Here is an 18,656-nt window from a genome sequence, read left to right on the forward strand (position 1 = left end):
CACTCCAAAGTACACAGCCTCCGCGATTGCAGTGGTGTGCTCTTTCGGCTTCCTTCCACCAGGTTGTCGCCTGATATCCATTCCCTCGCGGGCCTCGCGCCAGTGGTAACAGTCGGCCACAGACCGGTGGTTTCCGCACGTTTGCAAGCCTCAGAAGGGCATTCGCAGAGGACCAACAGAATCCGCCCTAGGCCGCCGACACCATGAAACTTACGCTGTTCACGTGAGTACGCCGTCGACGGCTCACGATCCCGTGTTCACCGAGAATCACTGATTGGTTCAGTGCGAAAATGAAATCCATAATTTATAAGGTTCTCGACTTCGCAATTTAAAGAGAATCTTTACAAGGTATGGATCTATTCATTTTCGCATAGACCTCATCGATTTCTTCTTCGATTCCAACTACTTTCATGATAACGAAATCGCAATCACGCCTCACTTTGACAGAGAATTGCATGCTTATACAATAAACTTTTCTATTTTCCTCATAGAGCGTTTATGAGAGCAGGTGGCAAATTCTTTTGTAATCTTAGATATACGCGTTTGAAAGAATTAAGAAATAAATTACCCACTTGCAGTAATCGAGAAGCGAGATGGATATACTTACGTGTATTACATTGTTCAGCAATAATAAGCGATTGGAATAAGAAAGGGTTAATGACACTTAACAATTTAATCGTTCGCCCTTATAAAACACGATCGTGGATTATTCGCAGATCACTTTTAAGACAACCTGAATAATTTCAAGGCCAGTTACACATTCATGACTGAAAGGTATATGTACGTTACCCGTATACGTCGTTTCAGGCTTAATATCTGTCATCCTGTTACCTGTAATCAAAATTGCTAACGCCTGCGGAAATTGCGGCTGCCCAGCGTCGATAACTTTCGATCGCGGATTTATGACGCTTAATAGCCAATGTATCCTGGATCGTTTAGCATGGTGTTTCCACACGGATTGAGGATAACGCATACCGGTTGTCGACCATAAAACACGTGCCCTGACTCTATAAGAAGTTATTCAATCACCGCGTTTTATAAACCGCGTCGCCTATTGATTACTTCACGCTACGCTCCCGTTCGACGACATTTCGATCGGATTCATACTCAGGCGGCTGCAAGCCGAGTATTAATAACGGGATGCAGAGAGGCACGTTATGCAAACGAACGACTGCAGTAGCTGCTTGGAGTCCTTTCCTGGTTCTGACCAGGAAACTGAGTAGAAAAGTCGTAACGACAGTGAGAGCGCATAACAGCGATTATTATTGAAATTGATTAATAAATACATGTCCGTTTAATCGAGAAGAAATTCGTATAAATATCACCGCTGCTTCTCCTTGACATTATACTAATGAGCGTAGTAATGTGTCTTCGTTCCTGTGTTACAAGTCGGCGTAAAAAAAAAACTGAAAGAGACATTTATTACTTATATTTTAATGTCTCTCCTGAAGCGACTTTTCTTAAGCACGTAATAAAAATGCTGCATATAAATTCATATTATAGTCAAAGAAATGAGAAGATTCGAATAAAAAATACTAAAACAAACCGAGAAACATACAGAAAATGAAGCAAAGGAAGAGAAAAGAAAATAAACTAAAAGTTTAACTTCAAAAAAAGAAAGAAAACATAAAAAAAGAAAAAATAAAAAATAATATTATATCTCAGTTTACACAAAACATTTGTTATTTAATCAATTGTATTTTAAATAAAATTAAATTTTGTTTCAATTTTTCTTTAAAAAAAAGTTTGAAGCATTCCTTTCATAAAAGAAATGTATTCGTTGAAGTTGACGATAATCGCTTTGATTAAAATTCCATTGAAACTTGTATTGCAGAGATTTACGATTACATCTTCAACTTGTGTGACAAACATAATAAATCTTTTCCACCGAACTAAAAAAAAAAGATCTGTAAAGAGACAAGCTAAAATGTCAAGAAATGCTAAAATATTAGAAAGAACACAATGGCGAGAAGAAGATGAGAAATATAAAAGGTGACAAGGTTTTTTATGCAGGACAAGAGCCCACGCACAAACGCTAACGGCATCCTGCAGGCGGAATATAATGCAAATGTAATCGCTTCCTTCCAAGGCGAAGTTCTATAGCAAGTTCAGTGATCCCGCGTCACGGCGCGAAGTAGTCGGATGGACGATTTCGCGAGATATAAATCAAGATTTGCGTACGTCGAGAGGTATTATGCTCTAACGCGAAAATATATTCCGCATTCGGACAGTTTCGCAGTCGCCCGCATACAACGAGGATTATGCTCATTAATTACGCCGAGTGGCTATTCTCGTTTACCGGTGAACCGGTTCGCTGTTAAAGAGAAAAAGTTAGATCACAGATTCCACAGGTGGGTAAATCAATTGCACGAATATAACTTCTTTTGTGTTTCATTTTAACTTTCCACTACGACCTCTGTATCAATTATTGTCACTTCGTATCCTCGAAACATTTTTTTTTAACCGCAAAAAACTCCGTCCTTCTTTTGCTGCAAAAATATTTATGCATTCTCGAAATAGAATTCTTGGCTGATAATAATGATAGTAATCACACAACATTTCTTATTACTTTATTAAAATAAAATCTTAAATTAGATATCAGAAAAATGGTAAAGAAAAATAAGACACGATTTCAAGAAGTTAAGAAATTACGACGATTCTAATGAGAATCAACCAGCGTAAATCAATCAGTAAGCATCTCACCGCATTACCATTTATATTATGACATAAAATAGACTTAAACATGTCATGAATGCAATTCTACATCTCGTTAATAATAATGAATCGGTAAGTTAATGGCTGCAACTTCCCTGCTGATTTAAATTAAATGCCTTCTATTGTTCAGCAATTCATCATCAAAGTTATTTGAAATATTTTTCTATGTCAAATTAAAACAGAACCCAGGATTAATAATAAATAATTTTAATATTTGAAACTTCTAATTGCTATGTATGCCAGAAAGTTGCAAGTTTTTTTCAATATTGCGAAATTTAATATGATATTAATCAAATTCGATTGTGCGCAATATATTTTTTATAAATACATATTTAAATAAAAGGAATAATTAATAAAATATTTAAAAAAAATAATTGCAATCTACCTGCAGAATTATGGAATTTTAAAAGCAAAAGTAGAACAAAAAAAAATAAGTTCAAAGAGAACAACAAAATTAAACTTAATCTTCAATGCTTATACTTTAATTAAAATGTACGGATTGTGTTACTCTAATCCCGTTAAGCGTAGACGGCAAATGTCCTTGCTAACGGTAAAAGCATGGTATCGCGTGATGAATAATGAGCAACAACGTTCCGTTTCGAAGAACTCAGGAGTCGGATTTTTATCTCCGACACAGAGAGAATATTCATCTAGAATATTAATGAAGCGCCAGCTAATGCATCCACAATACAAGAATATTCATCGGAGACGTTATCAAGGCACACTTTGATAAATGATACGCGTTATTTTCAATTAACTTCGCATACAGAGAACAGGCAGCGGAACAATTTTTATTCTTCAGAGTGTGTCCTCTCAGCAAGGAGCTTGATCATTACTCGCGAATAAAGGACTTCTGTGCAGTGAGGTAATAGTGATTATAGCCAGAAGCATAAAGAAACTTGCGTCAAGAAACTGTTAAAGTGTAACCTTTAAAAGAGAATGAGAAGCTCGAAACTGTGAAAGTAAAAAAGGACACTTAGCTCAAGACGGTGAAAATGTTGATATCAGCTGCGAGACTCATGCTTGTCACCGGATAAAAAATACTACTGTCCGGACGAATAGCATTTCTAAAAATTAATATATGTCAATATTGCTTATAAAAATATTATATACAGATAATAGTATAATGAATGTAAACTGTGTTGTTATCCTTAAAGTACATTCTATTCGCGATCTTACATCGTTCAACCCACTATTACTATTTATACTGGACCCACATTGAAATTCGCGTATGGTTTACAAAGTTTTACAGAAGTATTAAAACCTCCTTGAAATTTGTTAACAGCGCTCGTCGTAAAACGTTATACAAGGTAATCTTGAGAAATTTTGGCAAAATTATCATATCGCAGACGACGCTATTTGATCAATAGATGCATCTGGGAATCTGCTTACGAATTCTGCACGAGCAATGGCCAAGTTTGGACGTGTTGTAATATATCCTAAAATGTCTGTTGGGAATTGAGGACGCGAATACAACGGCACTGTAAATGTCGACTATCTGTGCGGAATTATTTATGATATATTTTAATGCGAAAGTACGAAATTTTTTGATAAATCTCGCGAATCATTACATAAAAATGTTTATCCGAATTATTTTAATATAGATACTATATAAAAAATAATTTATTTTCTATAAGTATCTTGCAAAGAATTCAAGTACGTCTTAACCTGATCATTACGTCCCACGTGCCAATTTATCTATGTGAGCACGAGTATAATTAATGAATGAAAAGATAAATGGATGAATTAATTTCAAACGTAAATCAACTCTGATCGATAATTTCCATCTCGCACTCGATGACTGAAGAAATAAAATTATATAATATAACTTACAGAGTTTTCGATCTGGATTCATATAAGGTAAACTCGGGTAAGATGGTCATAGAGGAAAAATGGCCAACACATGTTTATTCGATGTTTCATGAAGAGCTAGATTGAAAGAACATAGGTTGGCCATCTTTCCTCTATAACCATCTTACCTGAGTTTACCCTACAAGTAGCAGAATTATCTCCTGATATATTGCAGGATATTAAAACTTAAAAATTACTATATTAAAGAATATTTCTAGGTTTAAAGAAACGACACGTTTTCTTTTTTCAAACAATAACAAATTGTCATCCGATTATCTTCTAGTGTCAAAGATGTCGTCATTGTTCTCGTTCCAATTCGTGTTTCGAATTCGTGCTTTCGCAATCGTCCAGCATGCGTATTCCTGCGGCGATCTATCGATCGAGATCGCCGGACTCGTCGACTCCCGCGGATCCCTCGAAATTTCTCCCCCTTTCTTTACTCGGGGCCCCGAGTTCGGCTGGTTTTCTTGACATTTGTGAGCCGCCTCACGTATGAATGTCCCGTCGTAACGGCGCGGCCAATCCTGAGCGCCACGGCGCGCGAGTTGCACGAGAACCGCGCAGAGAAAGTGAGTCCCGTGTACGTGAATGTCACAGGTCAACATCCACCTGGTATACGCGGATCTACTACGAGCGAACGCGAACGCGAACGCGACATGCGAACGAGCGGGCAGCGCGCCGCGCCGCGCCGAGCGTACGTAATAATCGTTGCAGCTCACGTCGTGAGTAGGATCTTTTGTCCTCGGATTCCTTTTTCGATCCTGGCGAAAGTTGCGACCGGACAACCGTCCTGCGTATGTCCTGGCGCAAAACTCGCGTATGTGAATTCGTTCGACGCTTCGACCCATTTTCGTTTCAAATAAGAAATAGAAACTCGACTCGCTGGCTTCCCGCAAATAAAAATTCTACGTTCGAGAATTAAGCAGGTGGCTGTCGAGATTCAAAAATCTATTCGAGGGAAATCCTCGAAATCCGAAAGTCAGAAACAAGAATCAAAGAGAATTAAATAACGTAGGGATAAAAATTTAGATTGAAACGTGTACGCAAAATGGATGTTAAGTAATCTTACTCTCCAATAAAAAGATCTTCATTAAAAGATTAATTAAAGATCGTCGAATCGAAATAATAAAAGTCATGATGTGAGTTATATAAGAAGTGAGTCTCGCGCGATACATAAAATGGCTCCTGCGTTTAAGTTCTTAAAATAACAACCGCATAATCTCGCGTTTCAGCTACTAAGTTCTCTAGGCAATATTTCGCCTTGCGTATACCGCTGTCTTCTAAGTGCAGCCTGTCAATTTAACCGCAATAAACGCCGTAAACTTGTTTCGCGACAGCCGCGGCGTTACGCTACTACTTGAATAACATACTTTTTTAAGCGCAAATAGCGGCAGCATAAGTTGTCACGATTTTCATGCGATCGTTCGATGGCTTGGCACTTTTCTCTCGATCGGAAAAACCGTTTTCTAAGGACGTGATCTGCGTATGTGTTCGTATGCTGGTAACCTGCAACTGTCGCTCGAACTGTCGCGTATCTGACAATGCGATTTGACACGATATTTATGCATGATGTCGCATTAAATATTTGCAACTTTTACGTGTATTTTATAAAGAAATATAAATCTCTGTTTGAACGTGGTTATATGCTATAACTGAACATTAAAACAATTTTACAATCTTGTGCTTTTTCTGAGAAGCAACGAGAACGTAAATTGGAAAAAGACGCTAGTATAGTGAGAAATTATAATTCACGTAAATGTGTTCTTTGCAGAATATTGGCCCTCTGTATAATAGCCGTCTGCAAATCAGCCGAAGAGGAATATGATTACGAGGAGGAGGCAGCAGCGCCCGCGCCGGTGACACCGGCGCCGACAAAACCAGCAGGTGGTCGACTGGGAGGTCTTCTATCTTCGAGAGGACGTGTCAATGTACCAAATGTAGGAAAAAAGAAAGCACCGGTGAGTTCAACATCTTTTAACGCGTTGTGCGACAATACGAAGTAAAATTAAAATAATATTAAAATAAATTCAACATCTTAATCATATACGAAAATATCTCTATCTTTTTCTCTCTTTTTTTCCCCTCTCTAGGCACAATCAACAACATCGAAACCGGTAGAGCAAGCGCCCGAAGAAGAAGAGGTGGAAGGCGAAGACGCGCTTGACGAAAATCAGGACGAAGCGCTTACGACGACGACTGAATCTGCGAAGAAACTTCGAAACAACGGTGGCGTCAGGCCCTTCAGGTAATTACTATATTTATACGGTAAAATATTCCGTAGATATTTTATCCGGATATTTTATAACAGGTATGCGCTTATGTAATTTCAGATCAAACGAGGATCTTTTGGCTGCCTTGAAGAGACGAAGAGCTCAAACTGGACCTAGTAGTCATTCACGTGAAACTGCCGCCACGCATTCTGCAGTGGAACATACCACAGCCAAGTCAAAGTAAAGCAATGTTTGAAAAAAAAAACAGATCTATGAGTTCTCAACAGTACAATGACTTTTATTTTAAAAGAATAACAGTATCTCATTAAAGATAATTGTTAAACGTCGTATGTTTCTTTTACGCGAGACATGTACATATTATAATGGCATGATATATTTCCAGAGCCAGCACAAACAATCGTAAGGCTAGCACAAGTAACGCAGGTAACGCAAGTAACGTAGGTAACGATGCAAGAACATTAGGACGCGGCAGGTTCGGAGGAAGAGGAAAGACTGTTCAGGAGGAGGTTGAAGAGACCCAGCGGGAAGAAATCCAAGTAAAGCCAACTAAAGGCAACTCTTACCGCAGGCGCAGTTAAAGCGATCGCCAATTCGTGATAAGAGTTGCCTGAGCTTGTTGATTTCTTAGAACGCGCATCAATCGAATTCGACAACCGATCAGTGTCCGAAAACCGTCGTCTTTCTCACGATTTTCTTGTACGATTTTATAAAACAGTCTTACTTGCCGAATTCTTAGGAACCGTAGATCCGGAATACCGTAGTCTCGATTTCCGTGTATGCGAACTTTCGATACACAATTAATTACACTAAAGAATTGTAGTACATTTTGTGCACGAGTCATATGGAGACATCACGTCTTTCTCAAACAATAACTTCGTTTATGTCTTACCGCGCGATATTAAAAATATAAACGATCAACAGAAAGCTGGGAAGTATCGATTATTACGACGAGTGTTAATCGAAAAAAAGGAATGAGATCTTCCCCTTAGCCATACTAAGCTTCGATCGACGCGTGCATGTTGGGGATGATGGAGAAATGATGTGTACATAGCAAAACACTGTCATCCGTCAAGCACCTAAATCATCTATTGTATAAATGTAAATTAATGTGACAATAAAGTTTCTCTGGAAAGCGACTCTACTCCATGTAGTCTTTTAATTGTTCTCACAACATTAACACAGAATGGTAATTATGTTACATGAATATAGAGAAAACGGAATTTTTAAAATCAAATTTGAAACAAATTTATAAACTGAGATTAACTTCTATAAAATTACATTTGTTTATACGTAGTCTTTTTATAATGTATATTAAAGAAAATTTAAACTGTGATAACTAAATTCAGAATGCAAGAAAAAAAATAATATAATATGATATGATATGATTGTTTATTATTACCTATTTTTTAATAGAATTTAAAATTTATTTGCGAACAGATAAAAAAGTACGACTATTTTTAATTTAAATTTCAGTCAATTATCTCTAATGTATCTTTTCAATTAGTATAGTATAGTATAGTATAGTATAGTATAGTATATGAAAACTTGTTTCATTATGAGATATACTTTAATGATCTCACGAAAAAAATACAATAACTCATTGTTCTTCAAAACAAAGATGAGATGTAATTGAAGAAAAATAAACGTCGTTGGATTACATCATCAGTCAAGTGTAAAATCTTAATTGTGTATAACAAAAATTGCAAAACAACGTTCTGTTTGTGCGCGTACAAAATTTTATTTTTACCGGGAGAGAATCAAATAACATTTCTCTTTTGATTTTTGCTCGGATTTTTGAGATATTTAAATTACATTTATACAAGTATGTAATTAATAATTGAAACCGTTAAATATTTATCTACATACTTAACTTGTCAGAAACATTCTTTTTAATTATTCTGTTTAATTCACGCTACATATTATTATAAGTTATTCACAGTTATTTGGCAGCAAACCGAAGAAAAAACTCGTAGGTAACTATTTATTACTATTATTCTTTCTTATACGCTTTTTCACTATTTTATCTTTTTGAAAGTCAGAAAGTAGACTTAAACTCGTAATTTATAGTTTGAGATTTAGGCGACTTCGTAACAAACGTATTCAATCCCTGACTCATCCGATCGGCGCCGGACGCCTTACGTTCTCCATTATTGTCCCGTCACAGTTCGCAAATGCCCGAGTCGTGTAAAAATAATGCACACGCATCCTCGCGGAATGTGCACACGGGAGAAAACGTCCTACGACGAACTTCGGAATGTTGGAGGCGTTTGGGGCGTGCACTCCCGCATTCTTACATTATGCGAGTGTGCCGCACGAGAAGTGCCGCATTACCACTCCCGAAACTCCGAAAGTTTGGTGCGACCGACCCACTTTATTGCCAATAAATAATCCAATCACGACCTCTTCACAACGCTCGTTTAATGCCTTTCACCCCCATCGAAATGTCTCTTGCACACCCAAACTCACGATATGCAGAAATGTCTCGGTACAATGGACACGAAGCACGATCCAAGCTTTAAAAAGTAATGTGCTTAAACAAGTCAGCTGTCGTAACTATCAGGAAATAATATTAAAGTATATTCTAATTAGATGTACCTAGTTTATGACAGTAATGACAACGCAAACTATGTATATTATTCATAAAACAAATGTTTAAAGTGAGAGAGTACCAGTAATTCATCGTCGCTCAATATTGCACATCCACACATATTGACTCTTACAACACATTGACAATAACGGGTTTTCGGCACAAAGGATTGGAATCCTGGAAACTACGATCGGCAGGTCGCGATACAAATCTGCGACTGGACTCCAAAACTAATCGAAACGTTGGCGTTTACATGACCTAAAACGATTGTAATTCGTTCGTGAGCACGAGAGCGCTGAACTTTAAAGTTCATCGTGGACTCAATTTTATCGGGCGGGGTTTATAGAGGGGATTTATGGTTTCGGCTGTCCTGTGCAGCCTTGGGTCGATTGCAAATCGCGATACGAAAGGGCCACGAACCGCCGAAGTATCCAAGGGAGAGATTGTGGATAAAATACTAGAAAACAAAAAGAAACGAGGGAGAGAGAGAGAAAGGTGGTCACGACGGGGATCGTAAGAGCAGAGGTATATGACAGGAAAGTGAGAGGAGGTGGCATCTGGTCGGCCTTGAGGCCTTTACGAGAAACATTTCACTCACAAAGAACATCCGAGCCGCGTCCTGACACCGGGATGGCCACATTTTGGCCACGAACGACGAAAGGGAAGGTGAGAAAGAGAGAAAAAAAACGAAAGCCCGTCGGTGCGAGCAAAAGAATCGATGCTATTCTTAGAAGTCAGAGAAGAAAAGGAAATGTCATAGGTAGAACAAGACGTTTCGACCTGAAGAAACCTGCAAAAAATGTAGTTAAAAAATTGACATTTATATAAGCCACAGTGGGAGAATAGTTAATATTAATTGAGCTGTTTATAAAATATACAAAATTAAATACGGTAGATAATCGTCAAATAAATTCCTTCTGAAAAACATAAAGGAATTTGGAATCATAATATATTTGCAACTTAGCAACAACTTCGTCCAGCATTTATCTTCCGAAAAATCGACATTAAACTCAATGGAAAGAGAAATATGATCAAATCAAGAAACGGTATTAACACATTACGGCAAACGTAACAATTAAAGGGATGCTTTCCAACGAAGACGCGAAGATACACGCATGCACATATATGGACAATACTTTTGCGACAGCGCCTACGTAAGATTCTAATCGTGAATCCGGAGTGATCTCGCCCGGTTTACCGGTCATCCTTGATCGTGACGACATTCCATCAGGAATTTCCCGTTTCTCTCAGCCTCCGTCGTTATTACAACCGTTGCTACTTCCCTCAGACGCAGCGAAACCGTTATCGTTATTGCGGAAGGAAAGTCATAAACGAAGGAAACAAATAAACGCGCGCGCGATTTCCTTCAAAAATAGCGTGCAGCGAAGAGAGAAGAATTTTGACGTGGCTATTTAAGATTTCTCAGGCTGCACGCGCGGCTGAGACTCTTTACCGTCACGATTTATTATCGCTGTTATTATGGCAAAGGTTAAACCTGACTTCATCTTCGAACATTATCCATTCTCTGATTGTTTCTTGTCTACGGATTCTCTAGCGAATTTAAGAACGCCTTTTCCTTGGCGAAGAAATACACGGAATATCGGCACCTTTGTCGGCAACTTCTTTATTTTTAACATTAAGGTAATTGCGAGTTTAAGAGTCAATGTTCTATGAATTCACTGGCAATGAAGCAAGAATTTGTTATCTGTTATGCATTTCTGAATCTCTATCTGCCGTAATGATGAAATAATTGTATAAATATATATTTGTATTCAACTCCACACTGCATATATTATAGTCAATTACATAACTAAATGGCTAAGATGGTCATAATATACGACTTTTAAGTGCAAACAGAAATATCTGTGGGCAATGCAACAAGTCCCATGTTGACCTTTCGATAATGTCGCAGAAGAGATTGCAGGAGAGTAATCATGTTTCTATATGTGTAATTTTTTTACACACCTGTCTATACGTCTATATATAGATTATGGCATATTTCATAGAATGCATAATGTTTGTCTTACAATACATTACCAATTCATATTTGAATTTTCTGAGTATTGGAATTATAAATTGATTCTAAAGGTATCATTTTTTCCGGCTAATTACTCTAAATTCTATTGTCATTGTTTTAAAAATATATAATTGAAAGTGAGCATAATAATTATACAAGGAAACGGTTTCGCGACAAACGTGACTATGACGATGAACGCGTGCATCTCAGCAAACTGCAATTGCATTCGCTGTCGCCGACAAAATGTCATTGCGACATAAGGAAACGATTATGGAAATATGGCATTATAACTCAGCGTATTGCACAAACTGTAACAGTGCATATCCTTCCATGAACGAATAAGTGTCTTTGTTGATTACACGTGCGTTATAACAGCACGTAATTACATTTCATTTGCGAGGATATAGGAGAGTGTTGCGTTAGAAAGAGACATCCTGATATATCATTTCTCGCGAGGCTAAAGATTACACAAGACGTCGCATCACGACGATGGTGCGAATATGTTCATCTCACAGGATGATATAATAATGAGATATTATCTATTGCTCGGTGAGAAATGTTGGCGAGAACTACAGGAAGTATGTATAAAATAAAATATAATAATAGCATACTGACTAACGTAACTAACCAGCTATAGCTAAGTAGATAAGAATGATGGTTTACAAAGAATAATTTGCAGAAGACTTCCGTGTAAATTTCATATCTTTTATATACCAAATAAAATAAAACAAAATTGTTTTTTACATTTTCTAAAAGTAATAATTTTATATCTCTTATATATCTCTTTCATATATTCTCTGTTTTATACCTCCTAAAAAGAGATTTATAATTATGCGTATTTTATTTTTAATAATATATTTTAACGAGGGGAATCAGAGATATTTTTCAGACATCTTATAACTTACAGCCATACTTATATTCCACCTCTCCCAAACCAAATAAATTCTTTTATACTCAAGAGTACGCACATATTGAAGAATCGCGTGTCACGTGTCTCTGATCGTTCGATTAATCAACCTGGTATCGATCTTTAGAATCGCGAACAGGATGTCTCGTTTGCTAACAGCTTTCCTGTCTCGATTGAACGCGTGTCAATAAGAAAAAGGTGCGACAAGTGTCGTTGACGTTTACGACGGTAGCGAGCTGGATTGCGACTCGAGCGGTTTATATCCTGATCAGCGAAATCAATGAACGATAATAACGTGGGGCCAGCGGTAAAGTAAAATGAAATATCCGCGCGGGAGAGAGAGGAGTTGGGAGGAAGAGGAAGGGACTTTCTCTCTCGGGTGGAGAGGAGATCCTTATTCACTTTCCCTGATATCGCGTCCGTCCACGCGTGCTGAACGTGCAGGATCAACAGCGACGAGGACAGCGCGGCGATAGCGAGGAAAATAAACGCTCTCGCTTGATTATAAATAAAATAGGGTATACAGTTTCAATGAATCCGGAAAAATCAGTGAGCGGCGCATCATCACGCAACTGTAAGCGAGAAAGCAGAAATTACAAGAAGTTGTTCGAAAGAATGGGACGACTCACCGTGACGAATTTGTAATTGTTAAACCGACCTGTTACCTAACGATGACTGCAACGATAAATCCGTATATTCGCCTACGAGACTTATGCTTATTTGGTTTTTTTTTTATCCAACCGCTTGCGCAACTTTTTATACTCAATTGCGAATCATATCGCGAAGTACGATGTCATTCACGGAGAATACGATGCATTCGACGCGATATTGAATTAACATATCGATATAAGAAAAAGCGATACATAACATACGAGTGACAGTATAATTATAACGTTTTCACCGGCACACCGCGATTGATATTGGGCGGCGGGCGCCCACACGACACGCGGTGCCACGTGTCGCGTATGTGTGTATATCAATGTTAAGGTCACCATACAAGGTATCCCAGAACTATCACCAGTAAAGAAATGAGGTGCCTCAGAACGTTACGTTATTCCATATCGTTATTTAGAATCTGCTTCCATTAAATACAAGAACGACAAGAATTTTCATTGCCACGTAATGTTAATAGCGTCATAATTTTATTAGTATACACTTTCCTCGTCTTTATCGTGTTCCTTAAATATCTTAAGTTATCATTATCGGTCATTTTAATCTCATGCAAGACGTCTCGACTTAAAATTAACTGAAGAAAAAGATTCTTTTATCTCCTAATTTGCATTCTTTTAAACTTTAATTATCAGAAGCAGAAGAGAAAATGAGAGCACTGTTTAAAGTTGAAAAATTATTATTATTTTCGCCCAAGTTTCCATTATTCATAGTTTGGCTTTCGTTTGGCTTATCTCTGGACGATAGTTGTGCGATATTCCCTGCTATGCATATAACGAAATGTAGAACTTCGCGATCGTCGCGGTGCAAAGTAGGTCAAGTTGATATCCGGTTTCGCGAAACCGGAATGCCCGGCCGCGCGCGAGATCTTTCTCTACGAGCGATTCTCGGACGGGATGCATTTCGTAAAGCAATAGCGCACATTAGATGCGTATGAAATATCCACGATCGAAAAAAGGAAAGAGTAGTCACATAAAAAGTTATTCCCTAAAAAAGTTCTAAACATTTTTTTAAATCTTACGAGATATGTAACATTTACTACTTGGATAAAAGATAATAAGAACAAATAAGACATAAGTAAGTAAAGAATAATCTTATTGTATATAATATGATAAGATAATTATGTCGTTGTTTTGCTTTCGACCTCTCGAACAGTTATAATGTTTCTCTCACACTTCTATCCCGTTATTTCTTTGATGAGGTGGTAATATATTGTCATTACGTGAGGAAACACAATGGTAGATATTCTCCGAAGAGAGAGAGAGAGAGAGAGAGAGAGAGAGAGAGAAGGCGCTGCCCGGATACAAGATAAAGATTTTATTTAATGAATCGAATCAAAGTAAAAAACGATTAGGAATTAAATTTAAAGAAACCTAAAATCAATGTCTCTGCAAGTTTCTGTGCTGTATCACAATAACATTCTTACAAAATAGTATAGATTACAAAATAACTACGGAAGTTATATAAAAGATCCTACTGCTAAAGTTAAACTGCGCGTGCGTGTTATATTAAAATTACTGAGAAAACATTATTCGTGACATCTTAATACATTTCTTTAACAGGATATCATTGCAACTTCATTTACTAGACATTCTACAACCAGATAACATAAGGAGATTTTTGAGAGACGTCTTTTAGAAAGATAACTTAAAAGAACTCTTCCTCTCAACAATCACTAGGACGTCTCGCGTGTCTCTCATAAACTTGTGATAAATGTGCGTTTGCAAATGGGAAACACGAGAATTATTTCCGAGAGATGCGTACGCGTTATTAGTCGACACGCGCTAACGCCGAGCGAGAGAGTATCGAGATAAACGAGAAAGGAAAATGCCTGGACCGGTCGATCTCGACAGAGAGAGAGAAAGAGAGGCGAGTGGGAGGCACTTTCCATGAAATTCCTTTGGGCGCCTCGACGGATTTCATCATCGTGTCTCGTCTCTGCTCAAATCGAAAACACTTTATTATCACTCGCCACACCTCTTCACTAACGATTTATTCGAGGCAAAGCCCTTGACTTAGCCGTGCAAAAACTGGATGAGACAAGTTTAAGAGAAATTTGTCTTGTATATAAAAATATCTTGATTTCCCTTAAATCGAAATCATCACCCACACATTCGCGATCAAAAAGACTTTTTATTTTATATCCTACTCTCTCTATTCCGTACTTTTAAATATCGGCGTGCAAACCATTAGAAATGTATGATGGCTATAAACTCATAATGGACTATTCTACTGTACACGCGATTTTTGCCAATGATGCCATTGTCTTCGCGTCTTCATTAATATTTATGCGCACGTTAGAAATTCCGGTTCTTTCTTGTCCTTAACATTGAATGAGTTAGTCCTGTTCGATTCTAGATATGCCAGAAGATATTTTGTAATGTCGGGATTTCACTTTGTATATCGCATCCGCGAAAGCTTTACAAACAGCTACGGACCTATCGTCAAGAACATAATTTACACACAATCATGCTGTCCTCTATCGTCGATCGTAAAATAAATTAACAAACAGCTTGTCTTAAAAAACGAAATAAATGTGACAGATGTGAAAATATTATTTCATTTTTATCAAATTCTTATTACTAATATAAATTATTAATATTTTCATGTAATGTTTGTAATATGTATACAAATAACAATCAATCATCCTAATAAAATAACTCGGCGAAAGCTCATTCACATTTTACACGTTTCGAAAATAGAAGCCGCGATTCGAAGCGGATTCGAGCTCACAGAGAAAGCGAAGTTTGTAAAAGTGAATCCGAACTGAAAACGGCACGCACTGTACCTTATTGGTAGTAACATCCGCTTATTGGCTACACGCCATTTGTCGCTATGTTTTTACATTTAATCGGTCTCGTTTGATCCAGCTGCAAAGCGTGCGGCTACTCAAAATGCTGACGTCTCTGGCGAGCCGCCATCGTCTGCGATACTTTTACATAAATTAATCACGTTCTATGTTCCTCGACAAAATGCATGCTATTAAAATACTTTCTACTTGTGACGGGAAACCTTTAAATGCCATATATCTTGCTTATATTATAATTTTGCACACAATGTAATAATAAACTAGGTATTTAATAATATGGCAATACTCCTTGTTAAAATTTCAGTTAACTACCGAATATTCTGTATATCTAAATAATTAGTAAATATATTCAAAATCGACATTGCTTCAGCGAAGTTGAAGTCTTAAATATTTTGACTAAAACTATTTAAATCCGTATATAAGACAACATAAACCTTTCTTCATTACATACAAAAATAAGATGTATTAGAAGATCAAAGTGGAGTCACAATCTGCATCAGAATAGCATGGCTTCAATCTCAAGTTCAATGAATATTAAACAGCTTGTTTTCCTGCTTTCCTGGCACAATAAGACATTTAAATAAAACTATCACGTTAAAAACAGTGCTATTAATAGAAATATCAATGTCATCAAGACACACAGTCGCACGTGCAAGTTCGTCAAGTCACGTCAAAATTATGAAGCATATGCACGTACACCATGTATGAGTGGAATCTGCATTGAATCGTAGATTTAGACAATACAGGAAGATAGAATACAATAATCTACATGTTGCAAGAATTTTTCAATAAATTCAGTAAAAAGCTTAATAAAAGTTTCTTCTAAAACTAAACTCTGCCTTAGAAAAATTTTTGAAATCTAAATAAGACTAGAAAATCTTAGTCTCCCATGACTTAATTTTATTGTAGAAAACACATTTCACAAAAAAGATTAGCACCTATTGGCTTCTTCTATATTTTAATCGTCCTAAAGCATATCATCAGTTTATAACAAAATATATAAAAAAACTACATTTTTTTAATATCTTGCAACATACATATCCATTATGTGTTGATCTTAATTGTAACATTCTAATGACAGATTTCTCAACTAGTGAAAATCTTCTTCTTAGTGAAAATAGATAAATAGTATCTATCAAAAGTGGGACAATATCAGAATCTTTGAGCTGAAAGTACTTTCCAATCGAGTTAAAGAAAAGTAAAATATAGAATAGAAAATGAAAAGCTTCATATGCTACCAACGCGTACAATAATATCATAAAGACTACTTATTAATTATCTATCGGTAAACGAGTCCACAAATTTTTTACCTCCAGATCAAATATGAGATAAACAATCTCACCTACTTCCTGTGTGGGAAAGTGCTTTCATATACTATCTACTCCACATTCGCATACCTATAATTACGATGTTGTGACTGAGATCCTTCTATGGATATAGGAACATTAGGAACCCATTTTAGAGAATAATTGAGCAGCCAATTTCATAGTTTAAACGTTTGACAATGAAACGCGACGAGCGACAAGAAAAGGAATTGCAAATAGAGAACAGACTCAAATCTTTTCACTCAACTCAACAGAGCTTTCAAAGTCTCGGCGCAAATATTTTAAAATGTCTTTATTCTCGATGGCGTCAAGAATTCCAGTCAGGTATTATGCGAACTCGCGAGCTATAACTGCTTTTCGAAAGTACTGGGAAAACGTCGGTTGGTCCTTTAAAGGTCGATTGGGATGCAGCGCGAGTTCCGCGAAAGTGCAGTCAAGGTTCTCCGTTTCCCGCGAATATACTATGTGCACGTGTATATATATATCTCTGTATATATACCCTGTATACACACCCTGTAAAATGCGCGCGTATGTGTATCAATGACCTCGGCTCGAAGAGACACGCGATCGAGATCGAGAACCGTTCCAAAGCGGTGCTGGCTACCTACGAGAGTTCCTCCGCTATCCGATAGAAAGGAAAATAGCACGTCACTCTTACGGATCGAGATGCAAAGTGCATCAGGTCATTTCGCATGCCTTTTAGATCTACGAAGAGTACGAAGCACTTTTTCGCGAATAAAGCGGAAAGTAAGTCGAAAATAATAAGGATTATCTTTCATTATTACCAAAATTAAAAACATTATTGACTATTCTAAAATGTTATATTGTTTTTTTTTAATTAATAGTAAATATAAAAAAAATTAATACGTAAAAAATAATTTATAAAATTAAGTTTTTCTTCTTAGAAAGACCCAACCGTTCAATTGTTGTGCCGTTAATTATCCGTCCATTCGCGTCTTTTCTTCTACTTGCGTCGATGCATTCAAGTATACACTTGACGCGATTTTACATCGGCAATAAAACAGTCGCGAGACAAGCGACAGACGGAAATTTCACTCGAAAGGTCGTCCCTGAAATTTCTCAACTTCTTTTTTTCGTTCGCACGATTCGTTTGCCCCGACGCGATCTCGGTCAGCGAAGGATCCATTATTATTCGACAAGGTCGCTGGACATCGACGATTTTCACATGTGCGCAGAAGCATGTTCGCACATAGCAGTCAATGGCCGATCGTATTTAGCCTTCGACTCGCATATAGAAGGTCCGTCGGATATCGTTGCAGCGGATATCGCTCGCGCCGCGATGAATGGCAATCGTCTTCTCGAACTGATTCAATGCCTATACACAAATTGTGATCATGTACGCTACAAGTAACTTCCTGTCAGCGGAATGAACACTTCAAAAAACATACCTCGTATCTAAACGTTCATATATTTATATAAATTAAAATTGTTCAGACTAATAAATTAAGCGATGCCAAGAAAGTAATCTAAAAATTACCACGTAAAAAAATTAATTCTGCCTTTTTTTAGATTATGTAATAGTTA

At 37.1% G+C, this 18,656-nt stretch overlaps 1 protein-coding gene across 1 annotated transcript; it reads left to right on the plus strand.

Moving 5' to 3' along the window:
• Positions 1 to 7,928, plus strand: LOC139816105 (uncharacterized). The gene is made up of 5 exons (XM_071783446.1): positions 1 to 223; positions 6,338 to 6,524; positions 6,657 to 6,811; positions 6,897 to 7,016; positions 7,180 to 7,928. The coding sequence occupies exons 1-5, from the start codon at positions 204 to 206 to the stop codon at positions 7,373 to 7,375; spliced, it is 678 nt and encodes a 225-aa protein (XP_071639547.1). The 5' UTR covers positions 1 to 203; the 3' UTR covers positions 7,376 to 7,928.
• The last annotated feature ends 10,728 nt before the right edge of the window (positions 7,929 to 18,656 follow it).

Source organism: Temnothorax longispinosus, chromosome 7 (genome assembly GCF_030848805.1).
Source record: "Temnothorax longispinosus isolate EJ_2023e chromosome 7, Tlon_JGU_v1, whole genome shotgun sequence".
Taxonomy (NCBI): Eukaryota; Metazoa; Arthropoda; class Insecta; order Hymenoptera; family Formicidae; genus Temnothorax; species Temnothorax longispinosus.

Coding starts and splice junctions, on each gene's coding strand:
- LOC139816105 (XM_071783446.1), top strand. CDS start 204: ATGAAACTTACGCTGTTCAC. Junction 6,525..6,656: donor TAGGAAAAAAGAAAGCACCG/GTGAGTTCAACA, acceptor TCCCCTCTCTAG/GCACAATCAACAACATCGAA. Junction 7,017..7,179: donor CATACCACAGCCAAGTCAAA/GTAAAGCAATGT, acceptor ATATATTTCCAG/AGCCAGCACAAACAATCGTA.